The 19,077-nt window shown below is 39.0% G+C and overlaps 1 protein-coding gene across 1 annotated transcript; it reads right to left on the bottom strand.

Annotated features, from left to right (window-relative positions):
- Positions 1-1,976: 1,976 nt before the first annotated feature.
- On the bottom strand, positions 1,977-12,977 carry DYNLRB2 (dynein light chain roadblock-type 2). The gene is made up of 4 exons (XM_030581875.1): positions 12,795-12,977; positions 12,176-12,251; positions 6,154-6,321; positions 1,977-4,382 (listed from the first exon to the last, which is right to left on the bottom strand). The coding sequence occupies exons 1-4, from the start codon at positions 12,795-12,797 to the stop codon at positions 4,339-4,341; spliced, it is 291 nt and encodes a 96-aa protein (XP_030437735.1). The 5' UTR covers positions 12,798-12,977; the 3' UTR covers positions 1,977-4,338.
- Positions 12,978-19,077: the final 6,100 nt, after the last annotated feature.

The following is a 19,077-nucleotide window of genomic DNA, read 5'->3' as shown; positions in this document are numbered from 1 at the left end:
TTGTTGTTGTGACCTAAATCTCTCTAGTAACCAATACAACTCTGTGTTTTAATTTGTCCAGGAAAAGAGAGAATTATTGTACTGCTGTTGACTCCTCTAATTTGACTCCCTGAAATGCAAAAAAATATTTTGCAGCCCAGGTAATACTAATCTCTAGACAATCATGGTAAACAGAACATAATAAAAGGGCAACCACCAGTATATTTGTACTGTATTTTTTTTCTATGGGGCCAATCCAACAGCTATATCTGATGTTAGGGACTACTTATGCACATAATAGAGGCAGGACTTGTCCCAAATTAGGGACAGCCCACATTGACTGAAATGCTGCTGTTGCCATGTCACATTGAAACCAGGTGCATAACTCTTGGCAGTAATAGTAATGGTGTCTAATTGCATTTTCAGGTATTTTATTAAGCTGGCCTTTTCAAGTTCATCATTAATATTTATGATCAGACAATGTTCCTTCAGGGACTCTGGTGTTGTCCAAATGCTCACCTTGTTAGGTTAAATTTACAGCAGGATGTGAAATAAGAGAAGACTATACAGAACAGATGTTCAAAAAGCTTGCTTTTAAGAGTTCTAATTTGTGTGCTAATAAAGATGTCTTCAGCACATGTAAAAAGTTTTTCACTGGGATTTAGACTGGTGACTATTAGTAACACATGACAAAAAACGAAGATATGAAACTTTAGTCACTAGCACTGAAATATTGAGTATGGGGAATTCCTGTTTGTTTTTGGTGCTTTCTATATGATCTATGAACACACTAAATTCTGTTAGCAAATATGGGATCTTTTAGCGTGCTGTGACTGAATATTTAATACCCTCTTTTACACTACTAAATACTTCTAAAAAAAATCTTCTGTAGCATGAAGATGCACTGTTCTTGTTTTGGCAAGAGGAGTGACTTGTAAATTCCTACCGATCTGCAACAGTGATCTAATTGATTGTCATCTGATTTGTCATGTACTTCTTGTCAGTTGTAGGGAGTTTGTGAATCATTCTTTCATCGATTCCTAAAGAAGAATTCTAACAATGCTTCACTCATGTTAAACCACATCTACCTAAAATTCAGGAAGGTTGAGCTGAAAGTACATTTGAAAAAGTGACCTGAATATTTCTACATGCAGAATGTAATGTACACTAACTCATTAAGTGCACATCTCATCCAGCTGAATTACACATGCCCACAGCCCACTTTGTAACAAACTACAACATGCAAATGTATTGCTCAAAGATGTTTATGCTAAGTGGCAGATAAGTAAAACTTGAAGCGGATAAACAACTGGCTTGCATTATTATTGTAAATGGGACAGATGACAGGCACTAGGTGGTGTCTCAGGAGAGCTTCAACATTTGTCAAAAATAAATGTTGAGGCAAAGCCAAGATGTTTGTTGTATTTTTAAAGTGGGAGAATGACCCAGTGACAGATGTCTATTGCAATTACAATATTTTATTTTTATCATCCCAAATGTGTGATGTGATATTTTTGTCAGATGGATGTTGGAACACTTGAGTGATGGTTGCTGAGAGAAAAGCAGCATTCTGATTAACTCAGAACATGCTAGTTTAGTTGATCAGCCAACCATTATCCATAAAATTAGTCTGTTAAAGAATACTATGGATGTCACTGAAATTCTTTCTCCTGGTTAAAGGTTATCAGGATTCTAAATACAATTGGCTAGTAGAGATTACACTGGTGGTTCTATCACCTAAACACCCACTTCACCATAGCCTGAGCAGTCTTAAGTAATAGTTTTGCACTGTAATTTTAAAATTACATTATCATTCTTTGATTCTGCTTTTCCTTCTGTTACTTCCCCACCTTTGTTCAGATGAATCTGCTGACAGCAGATTCCACTGAGATTATGGATATTCTCTCAATTTTTACTTTTTTCTGTTGAAAAACCACAGCTCTATCCAGTAGCTTTCTAACAGAAAATGGAAATAAAAACAGCAGGCTATTTCATTATATATTTATAGTCTGTAATGAGAATGTTGCTAATACTGCATATACTTGCACAGCTTGTAAGGAGCCTTGGTAAAGACTACAGTGTACACTCAGGAACAGAAAACTCAGCTTGCAATTTCATGCAATTGTCACTAGTTACACTCCCAACAGTGGACCAGACTTTGCCCTCAGATCTGCATCCATGACTCCTGGGGCTTCTAACATGAGTTGTGATGGGAATGAATTTGTGAGCATTATTTGGACATTTGAAGATTGCATATAATGACTTATAAACCATTTCTACACATTAGAGCCCCTTTTCGGCAATTACGTCTGTGCTTACTTTTGAACATGGGCTTAAGTCTCATTTCAACTGGCTTTAAATCCATGCTTAAATTTAACTTTGAACTTAAGTTCATCTCTATTCAATAATGTACTTAACCCCTTCAAGTACTTTGATAAATTGGGACCCAAATCAAAGTGAAAATCAGTTGCTTCAAGAATATCAGATTAAAGTTTGAAAGACGTTTACACACACAAAAGAGAGATAACAGAAGTGAAGAACAAATATTGCCATGTGCAAAGCTTTTCTCTATGCATGAGAGTACAGCCATGTCTGACTGAAGGACATTTTTCATGGCACTGGAAGGTATTAAGAGGTGATGCCATCTGATATTTTTGACAAGTTTAGTCCTTACTGTGTAGTATTTTCTAACTTCAGCAGTTTGCTGGAGTAATATAATGCAAAAACAATATATTCGATATTAATTTAATTATTAACAAAAAAGAAAATCTAAAATAGACAAGAATGGGGCTACACTTCCTCCCTTCAACACTGCTGTGACTGTTGATCTGCAGTAGAATTAGTCCAGAAGCTAACTAGAGGAAGTGAAAGGAAAGCCAGACACACTGACTTTGACTTGTTACTTTGGCATTTTGGGGGATATCCTGTGTATTTCTTTTATGAATAAAAGTTAATTAGACATTTGACAATGACTGGCTTGCTGTTAAGAAGCATTACTACCACAGAACTAGGGAAGGTGATAAATTGAAAACTTAGTTTTGGTACATATTTGCCAGCATTCATTAATGAACTGTTGTCACTTTAAATTTAGAACTAATAATTTAGATGAAAGACCATAGGAAGTAGGGAGTGTTTTCTTGTACAACACAGAGTACATTAGCAATGTTCAAACATATGCTCTGCTTTATTTTACTTCAGTATGTAAAGAGATTGATTTGCTATATTTATTTCCATGTAATGGTCCTTTTCATGACAGCCATTCATATTTTCAACTGTCACCCAGCAAATGGATATTATACTGTGGCTGTACCATCAATAACCATCCCTTTGGCTTCTGTTATTCCCAAGCAACTGGATTCATTTTCTCCCTGGGTCTCTTTAGCCAGGCTTCCTACCACTTCTAATTTCCAGATTGTTCCTACCCCCTGCCCCATGATGAAATATCAGCATAAAACCATTCTTGACCTAGTGATGCTAAAAAAGTTTTAAAGAATTTTAAAGAATCATTAGTAACGTCAAAATCTACATACACTTTAACTGTCTGATTTAAAACAATGGTCTGAACAGGTTTCCAGTTTTGGAGAGAACTGCAAGATCTGTGGCAGTTTTGCAAAATATGCTGGAAGAAATGGCTCACTATTCAGTACATGCTGGATCTGAAGGTGGTCACATCTGAGTGTTTATCTGATGAGTTACTTAGAGGCACTATCTAGAATTGCCAGTAAACACAAATTAAGTTTTGCATTAATTCAAGGTGGAAGGGCCATTCTCATCATCTGGACCTTTCTTCAGCTTTAAATATTTAACTGAAGCTGTTGTGATTCAATTGTTCATTAGAAACTGAAGGGTACTTAAGGTGGAAGTAAAATTATTTCTTTAGAATGACCAAAATGCAGAAGTTACAGAGACAGAACACAGTCCTGTTTAACCCAATGGAACCGAGATGAGTAACCTATTTAATCCTGTATTCTTGAGTTTACATGGGTACAGTTACAAGTACATACACAAGTTACTAACTTCCATGAAATGTGATTCCTGCTTTAAAAAAAAAAAAACAAAACCCACCTAAACTTGTGATGTAAAGAGAATTCTTTAGTTCCAAGAATTAGCCAGAAAATCCATTAACAAAAGGTAACATGGTGCTCTTCTGAGTATTTATCTACAAATACAATGTTTGTTTTGCTCAAGCATAAGTTAAAGTACAGCTACAACTGAGAATATTAGCTTGGAAAAGTTTCAGCAATGACAAGTTACATACATTATGTAAGAACTCAGTGGTATGTTTGAAAATAATCAAAGGATTATGACTTTAAAAAGTACAGCTGCATTGGTATCTCTAAAAATATTGTTGCGGCAAGTCTATTCACATGGGTTCTGAATAACAATTAGAAGATACTCCTTATCTGTGAAGAGATACAAGAATATTGTAATCAAAATCAAGAAAAACAAACATTTAAATTAATATTTCAGAAATATTAACATCTGGCTACTGGTTTACTAGTAGTTTGCCCTGATTGATTTATTCCTATCTTAACAGAAATAAATGTTTGAATTTATACCCTAAAACATGCTTGACAAAAATGATTTCAGTCTTTTACTATTAATTGTCAACTAATTGGTATCCCGAAGTAATAGGGCGCGAACAAGCTTATATCGGTTTTACACCAATGTAACTGCATTGTCTTCACTGGAGTTACGTATGATTTCTAGTAGGAACAGTGAGATCAGTGCAGCCACTTTGCACTGTGCTGCGGTGGAATCTGACGACAGAATCAGTATATCTGGCACTGTGAGGATTACCTCAATGTAAGGGGTATTATGGTGGTACAAGTATAGAGAATCCAATGCCATCTCCCTCCCTACTGACAGCATTAGGGGCAAGGTTGGGTCATCTTTATACCCTACACATTCTCAGCTGATATTTTTACCCATTCGGGTAGTTGGCAGCCAGCATAATATGCTGGGGTACCAGTCTAGCGCGCACACAGAATCACAGCACCTTTGCACTCCCTGTCCTGGCTGCCTCAATTTGTGGTTTATGCTCCTTGGCCGTAGCTAAGGATCTGGCCCCTTATCCATACTAATTAGGGGAAACAACCCAAAGCAAATCAACAACATTTGTACTTAAGATGAATAAGACAAATAAGTAATTCAATCATAATTGTTATATTAGTGGTGCTAATACCACTTGTGTGATCAGTAACCTATATATTGTAAAAGAAACACTTATGAACAATGAGAAGCTTGGTACATACTGCACAGTATCAAATTAAAAATCTGTTCTTAGAAACAACAATAGATGGATGATCATTAGTGGTTCGTTTGGTATTTGTGAGAAAAGTGAACACATTTGCTGTGTTTACTAAAAGCTAATTAGCTCCAACAGGAGTGTTGTAAATAAGATACATGAGGTAACTGTCCTATTCTACTCAGCATTGGTGAAGTTTCCACTGTAGTACTGTGTCCAATTCTGGGCACTACAGTTTAGGAAAGATGTGAATAAATTGAAGAAAGTCCAGGGGAGAGAAAAAAAAATGATAAATTTTTTAGAAAATCGGACCTCTGAGGAAAGGTTTAAAAAAAATTGGTCATGTTTAGTTTTGAGAAAAGAAGACTGAGGGGAGAACTGATAGCCTTTAACACATTTTGAAGACTTGTTAACAAGGGAAGAGTGAACAATATTTATCCATATCCACTGAAAACAAGACAAGTAGTAATGGGCTTAATTTGCAGCCAGGGAGATTTAGGTTAGCTATTAGGAAAAACTACATAATTTTTAAGCTCTGGAATAGGCTTCCAAGGGAGGCTTTTAAGAACAGGTTTGACAAACAGTTGTCAGGGATACTTGGTCCAGCCCAAGTGCAGGAGGCTGGATTTGATGACTTCTTGAGATCCCTTACATTTCTGTGAAATCTGGTCTTATCTTCTTGCTCAAGTCTTGTATACTATAATCCTTATGCATCAAGATGCTAGTGTAGCTGTCTATGTAGACAAAAGAAGTGAACAATGCTGTGCACACCCTATCCAAATATAAAGGACTTATAGCAAAAGCAAGAAGTTACCTCTTACACTTTTGTTTTCTTATATCATACATCTTCTTCAGTAGCTTTGTGCTTTGAGAAACTTACAGCACAAAATTTTAACAATATTTTAGGAATAGAAATCTTAAATTACCTGGGGCTACCATGATTTCATGTTTCTTAGATCTGATCCGAAGAAAGGTTAGATCATTCTGAGGATCTATATCTCTCACTGTGCTCCTCGCTTTCATTGTGAGCTGATGAAGAAGACCTGCATATTGTACTGTTGTAGAGTTATCTAGAGTTGTTCTGATTGGAATTCCTGGAAACAAACAGGCATATTAAAGCAATTTTATTATTAAAATCTTTTAATGTCTGTCACATTAACGAAGTGGCAAACAGAACAAGAGAAATTTTTCATTATATTTTGGGTTTTATATTGTATATGAAAAACAATTACATTGCTTAATACTAATACATAAGGCTATGATTTTTTCATGGAGGTCCCAGAAGTTAGAGAATCAGTGACTTCCGTGAATTCAGCCCCAGCAGCTTGGAGCTGTGGGGTACCCCTGCTGCCTGGGGGGAGGTACTTCAGAGCTCTGAACTATGTGGGTGTCAGGGGGACCCTTGGAGCTCCTGGTTGCTATGGACAGTGAGGGCCTGCTTGGAGCAGGACCCTGCAGCTGCCCAGCCTCTGTGGGCATAGGGTGGACCCCACACTTGAGCTCCCCATTTTGCCATGTCTAGTTTTCCTAAAAATCACGGACAGGTCACTGGCTTCTATGATTTTTTTTAATTACCCGTGACCTGTCCCTGACTTTCACTAAAAATATCTGACAAAATATTAGCCTTACTAATACATACAGCCAAATTTCAAAAAGGATCTCCGAACCTGAAGTCAATGGCAGTTAGATGCCTAGAAGCTTTTGAAAAATCTCACTAGGTGTCTGTCTATATCTTTAGACATCTAAATACCTTTAAAAATCTAGCCCACAGTACTTACATGTTTCATTGGGTCATCTATTTAAGATTACATTAAATGTTGCTGCTTTTTACATATTTTTACTATGAGTATTTTAAATATAAACCATCTAAATCATTTTAACCAACTGTATATAATAAGCATTTTACATGTTTAATGATGGAATAGGATTGGAATTTTATAATTTGTCAAATACCAAAGGAGACTATGGTAAAATGGTGTATTTGCATTTGGTGAGCATATTGCATCTTCTAGAACTGCTCTTTTAAAATTGCAATACAACATGCTGACAATAGATAGTCTACATTATATAGATCCAAAATATTACGAATGTTTGACCTACTACTACAAGTCTGACAATGTAACATCAACATTCATTTTGATGAATTAATTGTAATATTCTGTCAAATAATTATTTCCATATCTGTAGACTACGCAGTCAGAACAAAAGATGTCTTTACAATTATGGTGTAACTGCAAAATTCAAAACTATTAGGGCTTAATATTTTTGCTTCACTTATAAAAAGCTACCTTGCTTTTGGACTGCTTCCAGAGGCGGCATGTCACAAGCCTGTGAGACAATACTCCCTATTTACATACTGATGATGGTACAGCTCCTAAATAATGGATAGAATTTTGCATATCCCAATGCCACAAAACATTTTAACATTGTAAATAATCCAGAAAGGAGCATTTAAAATTTAAGAGGAAGGAGTGACTGATTTTATGAGGAAAGATTAAAAATACAAATATTGTAAACCTTGGCTAAAAAAGTATTGAAGGAATATAACAACTTTCAAATATATTTGAAGGATGATATATGAAGAAAAGTGAAAATACAAAAGGGAACAATTGGATGAAAGTGATAAAGGGAACATTGACGACAAATATTTGGAAAAAGTTCCAAAGAGTTTAGATCTCTTAAACTATTTCCTAATCTCTTTAGAAAAGCATCCCTTGAGCAATTTAAACCCAAAATGATCGGATTTTTTGATTATCTTGTTCAAGGAAAATCTTTCATTGCAAGGGGATATAACAGGATGACCTAATAAATATATTCTCTCTCTCATATCTATGAAACCTTAGTATGTTGAAACTGAACTCAGGCAAATTTGGAAGTAGGGATTTCATAAGGACAAAGACAGGTGCTCTCAGGCACTACATTAGTGAGAGAACATCTACATAATCACATTGTGTAGATAGGGCAACAGTCACTTAAAAAGCAGCAATGAATAAAAATATCCAGTTTAGATGACCTTTAAACCAAATGACCATTCCAACAAACTCAGCATCTCTAATAAAATCTATCAGTCTCTAAAGGTGTAAATAAAGTGAAATGTCTGGCCAAAAATAACCTGAAAATGAATGGCTGACCTTAGTAATTTCCCTAGATTTAAAAGGAACTGATGCTCAGTTTGTGGAACAAACTGGATATTAACAGAGAAACCACCAGGGCAGATAATTTTTAAACTAGTGATCTTGTGTGTGAAAGACAGAATCAATCTGGAAACATTTTCAATTCAAACAATTGAATACAGCTCTATCAGGTGTAACAAACTGTACTCTTTTCTTAAATTAACTCTACTACATATTATTTTAACAGGATGTATAATATTATGTGCTTGTTTCAGGAATTTTATCACCATTTTATTTATATTGTTAACCACTTTAAAAGAAAGATGAAAACAAGTTTGTTCTGTTTAAAAATAGGCACTTTAATCTCTTTTTAGAAAAATGTAGACACCTGGCAAAAAAAATAAAAATGAAGTGGCTATTGGACCACTAATTCTAATTGGTCTTCTGACTTCAAATACTGACTTCTTTAAAATAAATATGCAGTTATTTTTCATGCTCCTGGATGGAAAGGAACAGATTTTCAAACAAGCTAGTCTTACATATTAAATGTATATTTGTGTGACTAACTTGTTTGAAAATCTGTTCCTTTCCATCCAGGAACATTAAAATAGTCATTTTTCAAGAAGTACATTTAATTTGTGTGGGCAAAGTCTCAGGTAACTGTACATGCAACTAGTGATTCTGGATAGTTGGGGAACCAGTTACACAAATCAGGCATGCAGTCATGAACCTGACTTTCTTGAAAGGTGTGGCCTGGTCACGCTAGCTTTCTCGTATCTTGGATATGCCCACAGTTTAAGAGCGAGTTTGTTACATTTGCCCCCAATATAATTAGATGCAACATCTCTGAAGTAAATGCACATGTCCTGGGAGATCCTTGATTGACTCTGGCCAGAAAAGATTCTAGCACAGGGGTTGGCAACCTATAGCACACGAGCCGATTTTCAGAGGCACTCACGCTGCCTGGGTCCTGGCCACTGGTCCGGGGGGCTCTGCATTTTATTTTAATTTTAAATGAAGTTTCTTAAACATTTTAAAAACCTTATTTACTTTACATACAACAATAGTTTAGTTCTATATGATAGACTTATAGAAAGAGACCTTCTAAAATTGTTAATGTATGACTGGCATGTGAAACCTTAAATTAGAGTGAATAAATGAAGACTCGGCACACCACTTCTGAAAAGTTGCTGACCCCTATTGTAGAGGGAGGTGAGGAGATGGCAGCTGGAACAGAACACAGGGAGGGCCTCATGCTCTCTATCAGTGCCCCAATGGGTCAATCCAGAGAGATGGTGTTCTGACCTGCCTGTGCAAGGAAACTGAGACCCAGAAGCAGGAATATGATGATGATTGTACTCTGTTAGTCTTTAAAGATACTACAACCATGATAACCTCTAAACAATGACATAAGAGCCCGCCTAAAAGTGTAGGTGAAGATCAGGTGCATTAGCAGATCTGTGAGAGAAAGCATACTGTACTTGTATTATGTCAATGAAGCGGTGCTGAGAAGACTGCTTTCTTTCATGCAAACAAGATTCACAATATTTGAAAAGTCAAAGTAGAAACTCAAACTTCCATAATCTGAATAAAAAAAACATTCTTCCTTTAAAAATTTAAGACAACAAAAATAAGAAAAATATTGTTTCCATAAAGTAGGCAACATTTTAAGCCAGGGGTCAGCAACCTTTCAGAAGTGTTGTGCCGAGTCTTCATTTATTCACTTTAATTTAAGGTTTTGCATGCCAATAATACATTTTAAACCTTTTTAGAAGGTCTCTTTCTAGAAGTCTATAAAATATAACTCAACTATTGTTGTATGTAAAGTAAATAAGGTTTCAGAATGTTTAAGAAGCTTCATTTAAAATTAAATTAAAATGCAGAGCCCCCTGGACTGGTAGCCAGGACCTGGGCAGTGTGAATGCCACTGAAAATCAGCTCGCGTGCAGCCTTTGGCGCCCGTGCCATAGGTTGCCTATCCCCGTTTTAAGCACTACTGCTCTTGAAATTAACAAAGTTTAAAAAATATTGGGGTTATTCTCCTATTCAAATATTATGGATGAACCAATTAAACATCCATCCATAAGAACAAAAAACTAAAACCATCAATTAATCTACAAATTCCAAACACTGATCAGTTATTCTTCCATCACCATTTAAATGGTTGGTTTTCTCCATAGTTTAAGTGTGCAAGTTAATCAGGGCATAATTGCTCACTGGACCAAGTCACATAGTATTATTTCTAAACAGTTGTCCAAAACCAAATTGTACCATCAAGCTAGTAAACAGTTAATAGAAAGACACAAATATGCACAGGCACAATACAATTGTTCAATTACTGTTAATGTCAGTTCATGCATTTCTCTCTTGACCTGCAACAGCTATTCTGTGACACGGTGAACCATCTTTGAGCTGTCCAGGCATGTAAATTAATTATCTAGATTTACCAACCTCTGAAAGAACACTTCTAATTTCCTCTTGGTTTTTCTCCCTTCTGTTGTTGAACTGCTACTAGGGCAACAGATAGATACTGGGTTTATTTGGATTGTGAAAGTGACAAGGGATTGTCAGAGCTTTAGCACAGTATATTCAACTATTTAATGCACTGTTTGTTTTTTCTTGGGGTGGAGGGAGAGACTAGAATAAAAATACTCTGGATCAGAACTTTGGCCCCACAAACAGGCTTCAGTGAACAACTGGGGATTCCTCCAGGAGCACAGGACTGGCAGATCTGACTACATCCCATGCCCCACTCATCCCTACTTGCAGCCCTCTACGTGAGGGTTATGGTCAAGGACCAGGTGGCATAATACAGGAGCCACTATTTCCACCAAATCTCTGATGACTCAAGGAGACACTTGAAGACCTCTGAAATAGTTTAAGTTAGAGCAGCCCTGAGGCTGTTGCCCAGCAGCCTAAGCCTAATTTCTAGCTGTGAGATATTTTTCTCTCAATACTTTTTTGTCTTTTTTTGGGGGGGGGAATGGGGAGAAAGTGAGTTTCTAATGTATTTTCTTTTACAATATTATTATGTGAAACAGGTTGGTATGAAACAGAGGAATGATTCTAAGAGGGGCTGTTTACTGCTTCCTTTTCACCTTCTGAGCTATGGCAAGGGCCAACCATTCAGTACTGTTAAGTCTGGCCTTTCAGCTCTACATCATATGGTTGAATTTTCCTAACCCACATTTGGCTAAACAGCACACTTTTTAAAAAGCCATACAAAAATGGTGGTCTCTGACCAATTCTCACCAAGACTTAATGGCAGATGCTGTAGCAAGGTATCAGACTATAAATATTGTTTCTCAGACCTGAAGAAAAGATCTATGTAAGCTCAAAAGCTTCTCCAATAAAAGCAACTATCTTACCCATCTCATCTCTCTAATATCCTGAGACCAACACAACAACAATGCATATATTAATAGTTACTAGCAGACTATAAAGTATTATAAAAATAGAACTAAAGCTGACCAAAAAACCAAAATGTGATGGATTTTTAACAAGTGCTTCTCCACTTAATTCCTAATTCAGAAACTTCTGGAATCTGCCATATTTCTGGCTTTCAGTATCTTGAATTAAAAAAGCTGCAGCATATTAAAAATATAAAGTCAGATTTACAGAAGTGTGTGCATTTTTGTTGCACAAATCAGGGTTTCCATGCATCAGTTCTGAATGTGCATTTTTGAAAGTCTAACCTTTAACAATTACATTTTTGCAAAATATCGTAAAGTAGTTACATTGTTTAATAACAAAGGATATATTGCAATGATTTAAGTGGTTACATCCAGTGCCTCTTTGAAATGTATTTTGGATTTATAAACGGCAGTATGTTTACCTTCTGCATTTACAACAATAGTTCCAATAACCCCTTTGTGTGCCTGAATCCTCTTTAGTGTTTCCTCTACTTCTGCCTGTAAAATGAAATCACAATTAACAGTCTGTAATACTGCTATGTCCCAGCTCTCTCATGAGAGAGAGAGAGAGAGTGTGTGTGTGTCTCCCTCCTCTCCCCACATTTACACTCATGGAACCCTACGGGGGGCTGACTAGCTTCTGGGTTTTCATCCCTGCAGAAAAGCGCTGCGAGCCAAACCACGAGGATCTGTGCAGCGGCATTTGCGCAGGCAGTGACTCGAGAGGAACAGGTAAGCACATCCCACTGCAGGTGCCCTTCGGGGCAATGGCGCCTGTAAGGTGCTCTAGTCTGGCAGAGGGGTCAGGTCCCAAGGACTCTCAGTGGGGGTTTCCTCACCGAAAGAAGCGGATCTAGGGGAGCGCGCACCATGTCCAGCACTGTGTGCTATAGGGCCCGCTGTGCCCCCCAAGAGCTGGCTAGTGACTGCCCCCCCCCGCCGGCTGCTGGCCAGCGCTCCCGCAGAGTGCAGCTGGGGGCCTCCCAGGCCCCCGAACCTGGGGCTGCCCAGCGCCCCTCATGCCCCGCTCCACCCCGTTACCATGGCCAGGGACGCGCAGCAGGAGTCGCCCGCGTGAGACCCAGACTTTCTCCTCGCAACGGTTGCTAGGGGGCAGTGCCGGAAGCGCTGCTGGGAGCGGAAGTGCGGGGGGAGGGCAGAGGAACAGCCCGCCCCCTGCGAACCTCCTCCTCTCCCAGGTACGCGCCAGCCGTCACCCGCTCTCCAGTGACGCGCCCCAGCAGCAGGGTGCTCTTTGCTGTCACCCCGCAGCTGGGGCGGTGGGGCCCCCGAACAGCTCCCTGCGGGCGGAGCGGCCGTCAGCCCCCCCGCCCCCGGAAACCCAGGTCCTCAAAGGAAAAAACCCAACCGAGACAACCCCCACAGCCAATGAAACTAACACACCCAACCCAGACAACCCCCACCCCACGAAACTAACACACCCAACCCAGACAACCCCCCCACCCAATGAAACACCCAACCCAGACAACCCCCCCACCCCACGAAACTAACACACCCAACCCAGACAACCCCCACCCCACGAAACTAACACACCCAACCTAAACAACCCCCCCACCCAATGAAACACCCAACCCAGACAACACCCCCCACCCAATGAAACTAACACACCCAACCCAGACAATCCCCCCACCACCCAATGAAACTAATGCACCCAACCAACCCTGACAAAATCCACCACCACCATCCCCCACCAAACCTGACAAAACCCACCACCATCCCCAACAAAACTAACACATCTAACCAACCCTGACAAAAACCATCACCAAACCCTACCACCCAGTGAAACTAGCACACCCAATCAACCTAGACAAACCCCACCACCACCATCCCCCACCAAACCTGACAAAACCCACCACCATCCCCAACAAAACTAACACATCTAACCAACCCCGACAAAAACCACCACCAAACCTTACCACCCAATGAAACTAGCACACCCAATCAACCCAGACAAACCCTACCACCACCATCCCCCACCAAACTCAACCAGCCCTGACAAAAAATCACCACCCCCCACCAAACGAAACTAACACACCCAACCAACCCCAACAAGAACCACCCCCACCAAACCCCACCACTGAATGAAACAAACAAACCCAGCCATCTAACAAAACAAAGGCACCCAACCAACTCAGACTAAAGTCACCACCACCATCCTCTTCCTGAAAACCCCAACCAATCAACCCAAACGAAAACCACCACCAGCATCTTCCCAAACAAACCCAACAAGTACTACCACCAAAAACCCAGTACAGAACAATAAAACCTTCTGGAAAACCAACCAAGCAAAACCAGAAAAAACAAACCAAATAAAAAAAACAACCCACCAAAAAACCAGTTTGTTGCTATTCTGCAATTGGTGGGTCCTTTATTTAAGTCTACTTCATTTAGAAACTTATTAATGAGTAAATTAAAATAACACCTGTGTATAATGCTGTTGTATTAGATAGGACAGCCCCACATATTGAAGTTATACTTTTAATTTCTCCAAACATGGGCCATATTTTGGTCTCTTACACCAGTGTAAATCAGGATAATCAAATTGATGGAGTTTCTGTGGATTTACACTGGTGTAATTGATTTCTGAATATGCACAGGAATGGGTTCATATGAGTGACTGGAGTTATGTCCAACAGTATGATGTGCATTTTATGTGTAAACAGAAAGGAATTAATTTTTCTGCAAAATGTTTAATTCAGACCTACCAACTATGAAATCTGAAAAGATGCACCCAGTTTTCACATAATAGAAAGTACAATGTTCTGAATCCTTGGAATTGAAATATCCCTTCAAAGATTTCCTCATTTTTAAACAATTGAAAGCACTGGTGCATGATTATTGAATCTAACTGGAACATCTGGCTGGTAACTTTTTATTAGCACAGTTCTGTAGATGTTTTTGAATTAAAAGGCATGTATTATATTTCAGGGGTCTAATGCTGCAAAACCTTATTTTCAGGAGTGATCCTTACTCACACAGTCCCATTGCAGTCAATGGGGGTTGAAGGATCACATCCTGTAAGTGTAAGATACTAATGGGCTTTCATGGGAAATTCTTTGCCCGGTGCCCATCCCAAATAACTGGGATTCAGTTGCAGAGATCTATGGAGGTAAGAATAAGGAACCCTCCAGTTTAGCAGCTACTCCATCTTAAATGGCCCTTGAATACCTCCCTGCATGGGGTATAGGCTCTTTTTAAAATTATCAAATATATCTTTGTGGGGAATCCTACAAATGGAATTAATGTGATAGTAAGTGAGAAGCAGATTTAATTGCAGAAGCATAATTTATGCCCAGCATTACAGTTTAAAATACACACCCTTTTAGAGGTAACATATTCTGTGTCATTATTTAGTTCAAGCCCTAAATTTTAGGTTTTTAATCTAGACAAATAAAAACAAAAGAACTAGCTTCTTGATTACTTTTTAAATCAAATCGAAATCAGCTTTTAAAAATGTTTATACTCCCCTGCTACTCAGTGATATATGTACCATTCCACAGTACTGTAGTTACACCTGAAAATCAGGAACTGTCCACAGACTAGGACCCCAAATGCTTGCCCATGTGCAATGGGGCATACAAACTGTACACCAGGCAGAAAGGGGTTAAAGAGCAAGGAAGAGTTTAGGCAACCCTGCACCTGCACAGCATGTCAGGCTTGGAGGAGGAGGAACAGCCCCCCCTCCCCCCCCCAAGGAGCAGAAATCTCTCATTCTTAGTTCCCACAGGAAGAGTGTGGCTAAGGACAAAGAGTGATTGCAGTTAGGAGGAGTTTCCTGAGCAGAAGATGAGCTAGACCTGAATAGCTATCTTAGGACTTCTGTCAAACCTGAGCAGTAGTCTAGATGGTAGGAGGCTGATTGAGAAACAGAAGGTCCATTACTAGCCTTTTACTTTTGTTAGTTTGGTTTCCTTTTTCAGACATTTTGCAGACTCCCTCCTTCCCTCCAGGAAATGTTTAAGACTGTAGGTTTTTTTTTGTTTTGTTTTCCTTTGTTTGCTTCTGAGACTGGGAATGGCCCAGAAACAGACTGAGGGAGGAAGCAAGGGGGTTGAGGCTGTAGCTCTTAACTACTTCCTACAGGTTCCTTGGACTAAACCACAGGGCATACGGAGTTCCTCCACAGGCTCACAGACAAATGGGTGGAAGGACTATTAAGCCCTTCGCAAGTCTGAAGACCTGGTGTGAGGTTGCAGGACTGTTGTTGCATTGCACCCTTTTTTACCCTAGAAGGGATGGGTTTGAACGTGATCAGTTGGAAGGCTGAGTGTGGGAAGGGCAGGAGAGAGGAAGACCCTACAATTCTGTGCCTAGCCACGAGGCGCATGCTGGCTGATTCACTCTGTCATACCTTGTGAGTAACTTTCAGTATTGCCCACCCTAAACAATCATTAAACTGGAATAATGCACAAGTGAATCAGATGTTAAAAATCTAGATATTGCTTTATTTTTATTTAAATCACTGGGGAGGGGAATTGTTAGCATGGCTGAGAGCACAAAGAGGGTAGAATGTGACTGGAGGTTTTTATATGTGTTGAATACAAAAGTGCTCAAGTTTCATATTGTTTGGTATTGTGCATTCTAGAACAGTGTTCATTTTTACCAAGTGAAAGCAAGGTCATGACACTTGAACTCTGATGGTCCAGAATAGCAACAGTTAATACCCTTCTCCCCCGCCCCCCAAAAGGACAAACACTCCTATGAAGAATCATCAAGCTGTGTGTTCATGAAAGATAGAAAGAATGGTTTTATATTTCTGACCACCATTGTCCTTGAACATCTGAGAAGGATGTGCACTTGTGATGGAGTGGGTTAGCTAGGTATGACATACCCAGATGGGTTGTGTAAAATGATATTGAAAGCATGAAGTGGGAGTGAATTGCTTGAAGTGGAAGAGAGCACAAAAGCAAATTAATAGTTTTGGGTGTCATGGGATGTGCAGAATGCCAGGGAATATAGTGTAGAAACCAGGCATGTGCCCTGTGCCTACTTAAGGATCAAAGAGGAGGGGAGAGAATCTCTCCCCAAGTTTGGTGAAATTCTCTTCATTTTAATGATAGTCATATGAACAGTTTTCTTTTTGGGAATAATATGTGAAGACAGTGCATGTGTGGCATAGTAAAATGAATTACATGGTAGCAAACTTCAGCTTAGATAAGGGTATGTCCAATAGTAAAGACTCCAGTGCTACAAGACTAATATTAAGCTAGTGACTTTCATTTTTTATATACCTCCTTCAGTGCTAGGAGAAAGATGTGGGGAATACTGATTAAATAGTTAGTTAATTAACAGATGAATAATTCTCATTCCTGGTGGACCCAAAACTCCCTACGGAGATTGAACAAAGCCCCATAAGCCACAAGGGCCCTTGTTAGACGGTGGGCTGGCACATGTGAATAAATGAGGAAAAAGTTTTGTCTCCTTTTGTTTCCTTCAGCTAGCTCTGCAGCATTGCAGGGGTGAACTTCCACCCTGTAGTAATTCTGGCCTTGCTCATGGACTCACATTGGGCTGTAGCCTGCAAGCCCGTCAGAAATTATTTCCCCCTTAGTCCCTGTTCAACAGGATGCTGAGCTGGGATTTCCATGTAGCTCAGCATAGTACCTTGTTGTAGTATTACAGATCCCACTTACTGGACGTGCACCGTATCACAGAACCAAAGATCAAAAGTCTGGAACATGAACACACAGTTCATCAAAGCAAAGAGAAAATAAGAACTAAGAGGGGAATATACACTTTAATTACTGGGCATGCAAATGACTGTGAGCTTTGTGGCATATTTAACAACTTGGTTTATGGAGTTAAACTGTAGAACCTGCAGTCCTAGAGCAAAGGAAACCTTCATGTGGTCTGAGCAGTCAAACCTTTAGGGGCCAAAGGGATGGATGGAAAAGACATGGAACACACACAACAAAGCAACCTGCTGGACCTGGTCATTTCTTCTTGGCTTGCAACCACGGATAACTAGCAACGTCTGTTGGTGAAATAACAATGACAAAACATAGTTCTTTATTAGTCAGCTGAAGTTAGTACCTTCCCATTGAAAATTTGGTCATGTTCTCTGTAAGGGAAATTACTCTTAAAGGGTGTAATTCAGGAAGCCTGAGTAAAGCCAGTAATCCTGCAGGGTATGAACAACGCTATTTGTCAGGGCACAGATGCAGACTGTTTCCCCAAACCCACTTGCTGACAATAGATATTCTTCCACCATCCATCTGCTGTAATCTTATTTTGGTAATTCCAAAAATTGTAAGCTATAGTGAGATTTTTTTAATAAAAAAAACTATATGAACAGATCCATAACTTAATACAATTCTATAGAAAGTAGAATGAAAGGCCTTTCAAAATTTTGGGTGGCACAAAGATAACTTATCACAACTTCTAAAGTTGACGCCACTGGCTATTTGGGTTTAATTTTTTATCCTCAAGAAATTAACTTCAGGTAAATTTTGAGTTTCTCTCTCAAATCCTCTAGATGGTGCTACAGCTATATCCTATGTAAATGATACTATGCTTAAGAAGCTGCTAGCTATCAAAACAAATGTTTAACTTGGTAAATGCCAAATAATTTTGTTCAGGCATTGTATTACAGTATTAACAGATTCTGCTATGATACTCTTTACAGATCTAGTCAGAGAAGAATCAGGGTACAGGAATCACGTACCCATTGCTAATTAGAAAGGGTGGAACACTTTTATATCTAATTAATTTACCTGTAGGAAGCAGTTGTGTGGCCAGATCATTCTTTGAAATTTCCATAAAAATAACTCCTTAATGCTTCCATACCTAGAGTTCTATTGAGGGCAGAAGTGACCAACTAGTGTAATCTGTGCTGCTGATTAAGTGAAGGCAATCAGCTTCTTAAGACTCTCAGCAGATGTTGCTGCTTTTGTATGCTAATAGAAAACTTTATGAACCATTTCCCTTCCTCTGAGAGCAGATATAAGTACATGAAAATCACTTCTTATAGCAAGAGCAAATTGATAATAACCTTGGCTCCGTTGTGAGGCAGAAACTGTATAGACACTTCATTTGATAATTGCTATAAGCTTGTGCAGAGCTTTATCAAAATTAATATTTGTTATTCTGCTGACTTTTCTCCTATTAGAGCCAGCACTGAATAGTAAGCCCATTCCTACCTGTCACTTTAAATACAATCTCTGTCAGCCTGGCACTTTTCCAGCAGACTGATATATGGATCCACGCTGGCAGGTTTTTTTGCTATAGTCCCAGGTGTAAGGAAACACTCAACCCTTTGCCCCACAAACTCTTTCAAAGGGGTGGAAAATTTAGTCAGAAATAA

The sequence above is a fragment of the Gopherus evgoodei genome, chromosome 12, assembly GCF_007399415.2.
Source record: "Gopherus evgoodei ecotype Sinaloan lineage chromosome 12, rGopEvg1_v1.p, whole genome shotgun sequence".
Taxonomy (NCBI): domain Eukaryota; kingdom Metazoa; phylum Chordata; order Testudines; family Testudinidae; genus Gopherus; species Gopherus evgoodei.
This window is presented reverse-complemented; position numbering and strand designations above follow the sequence as displayed.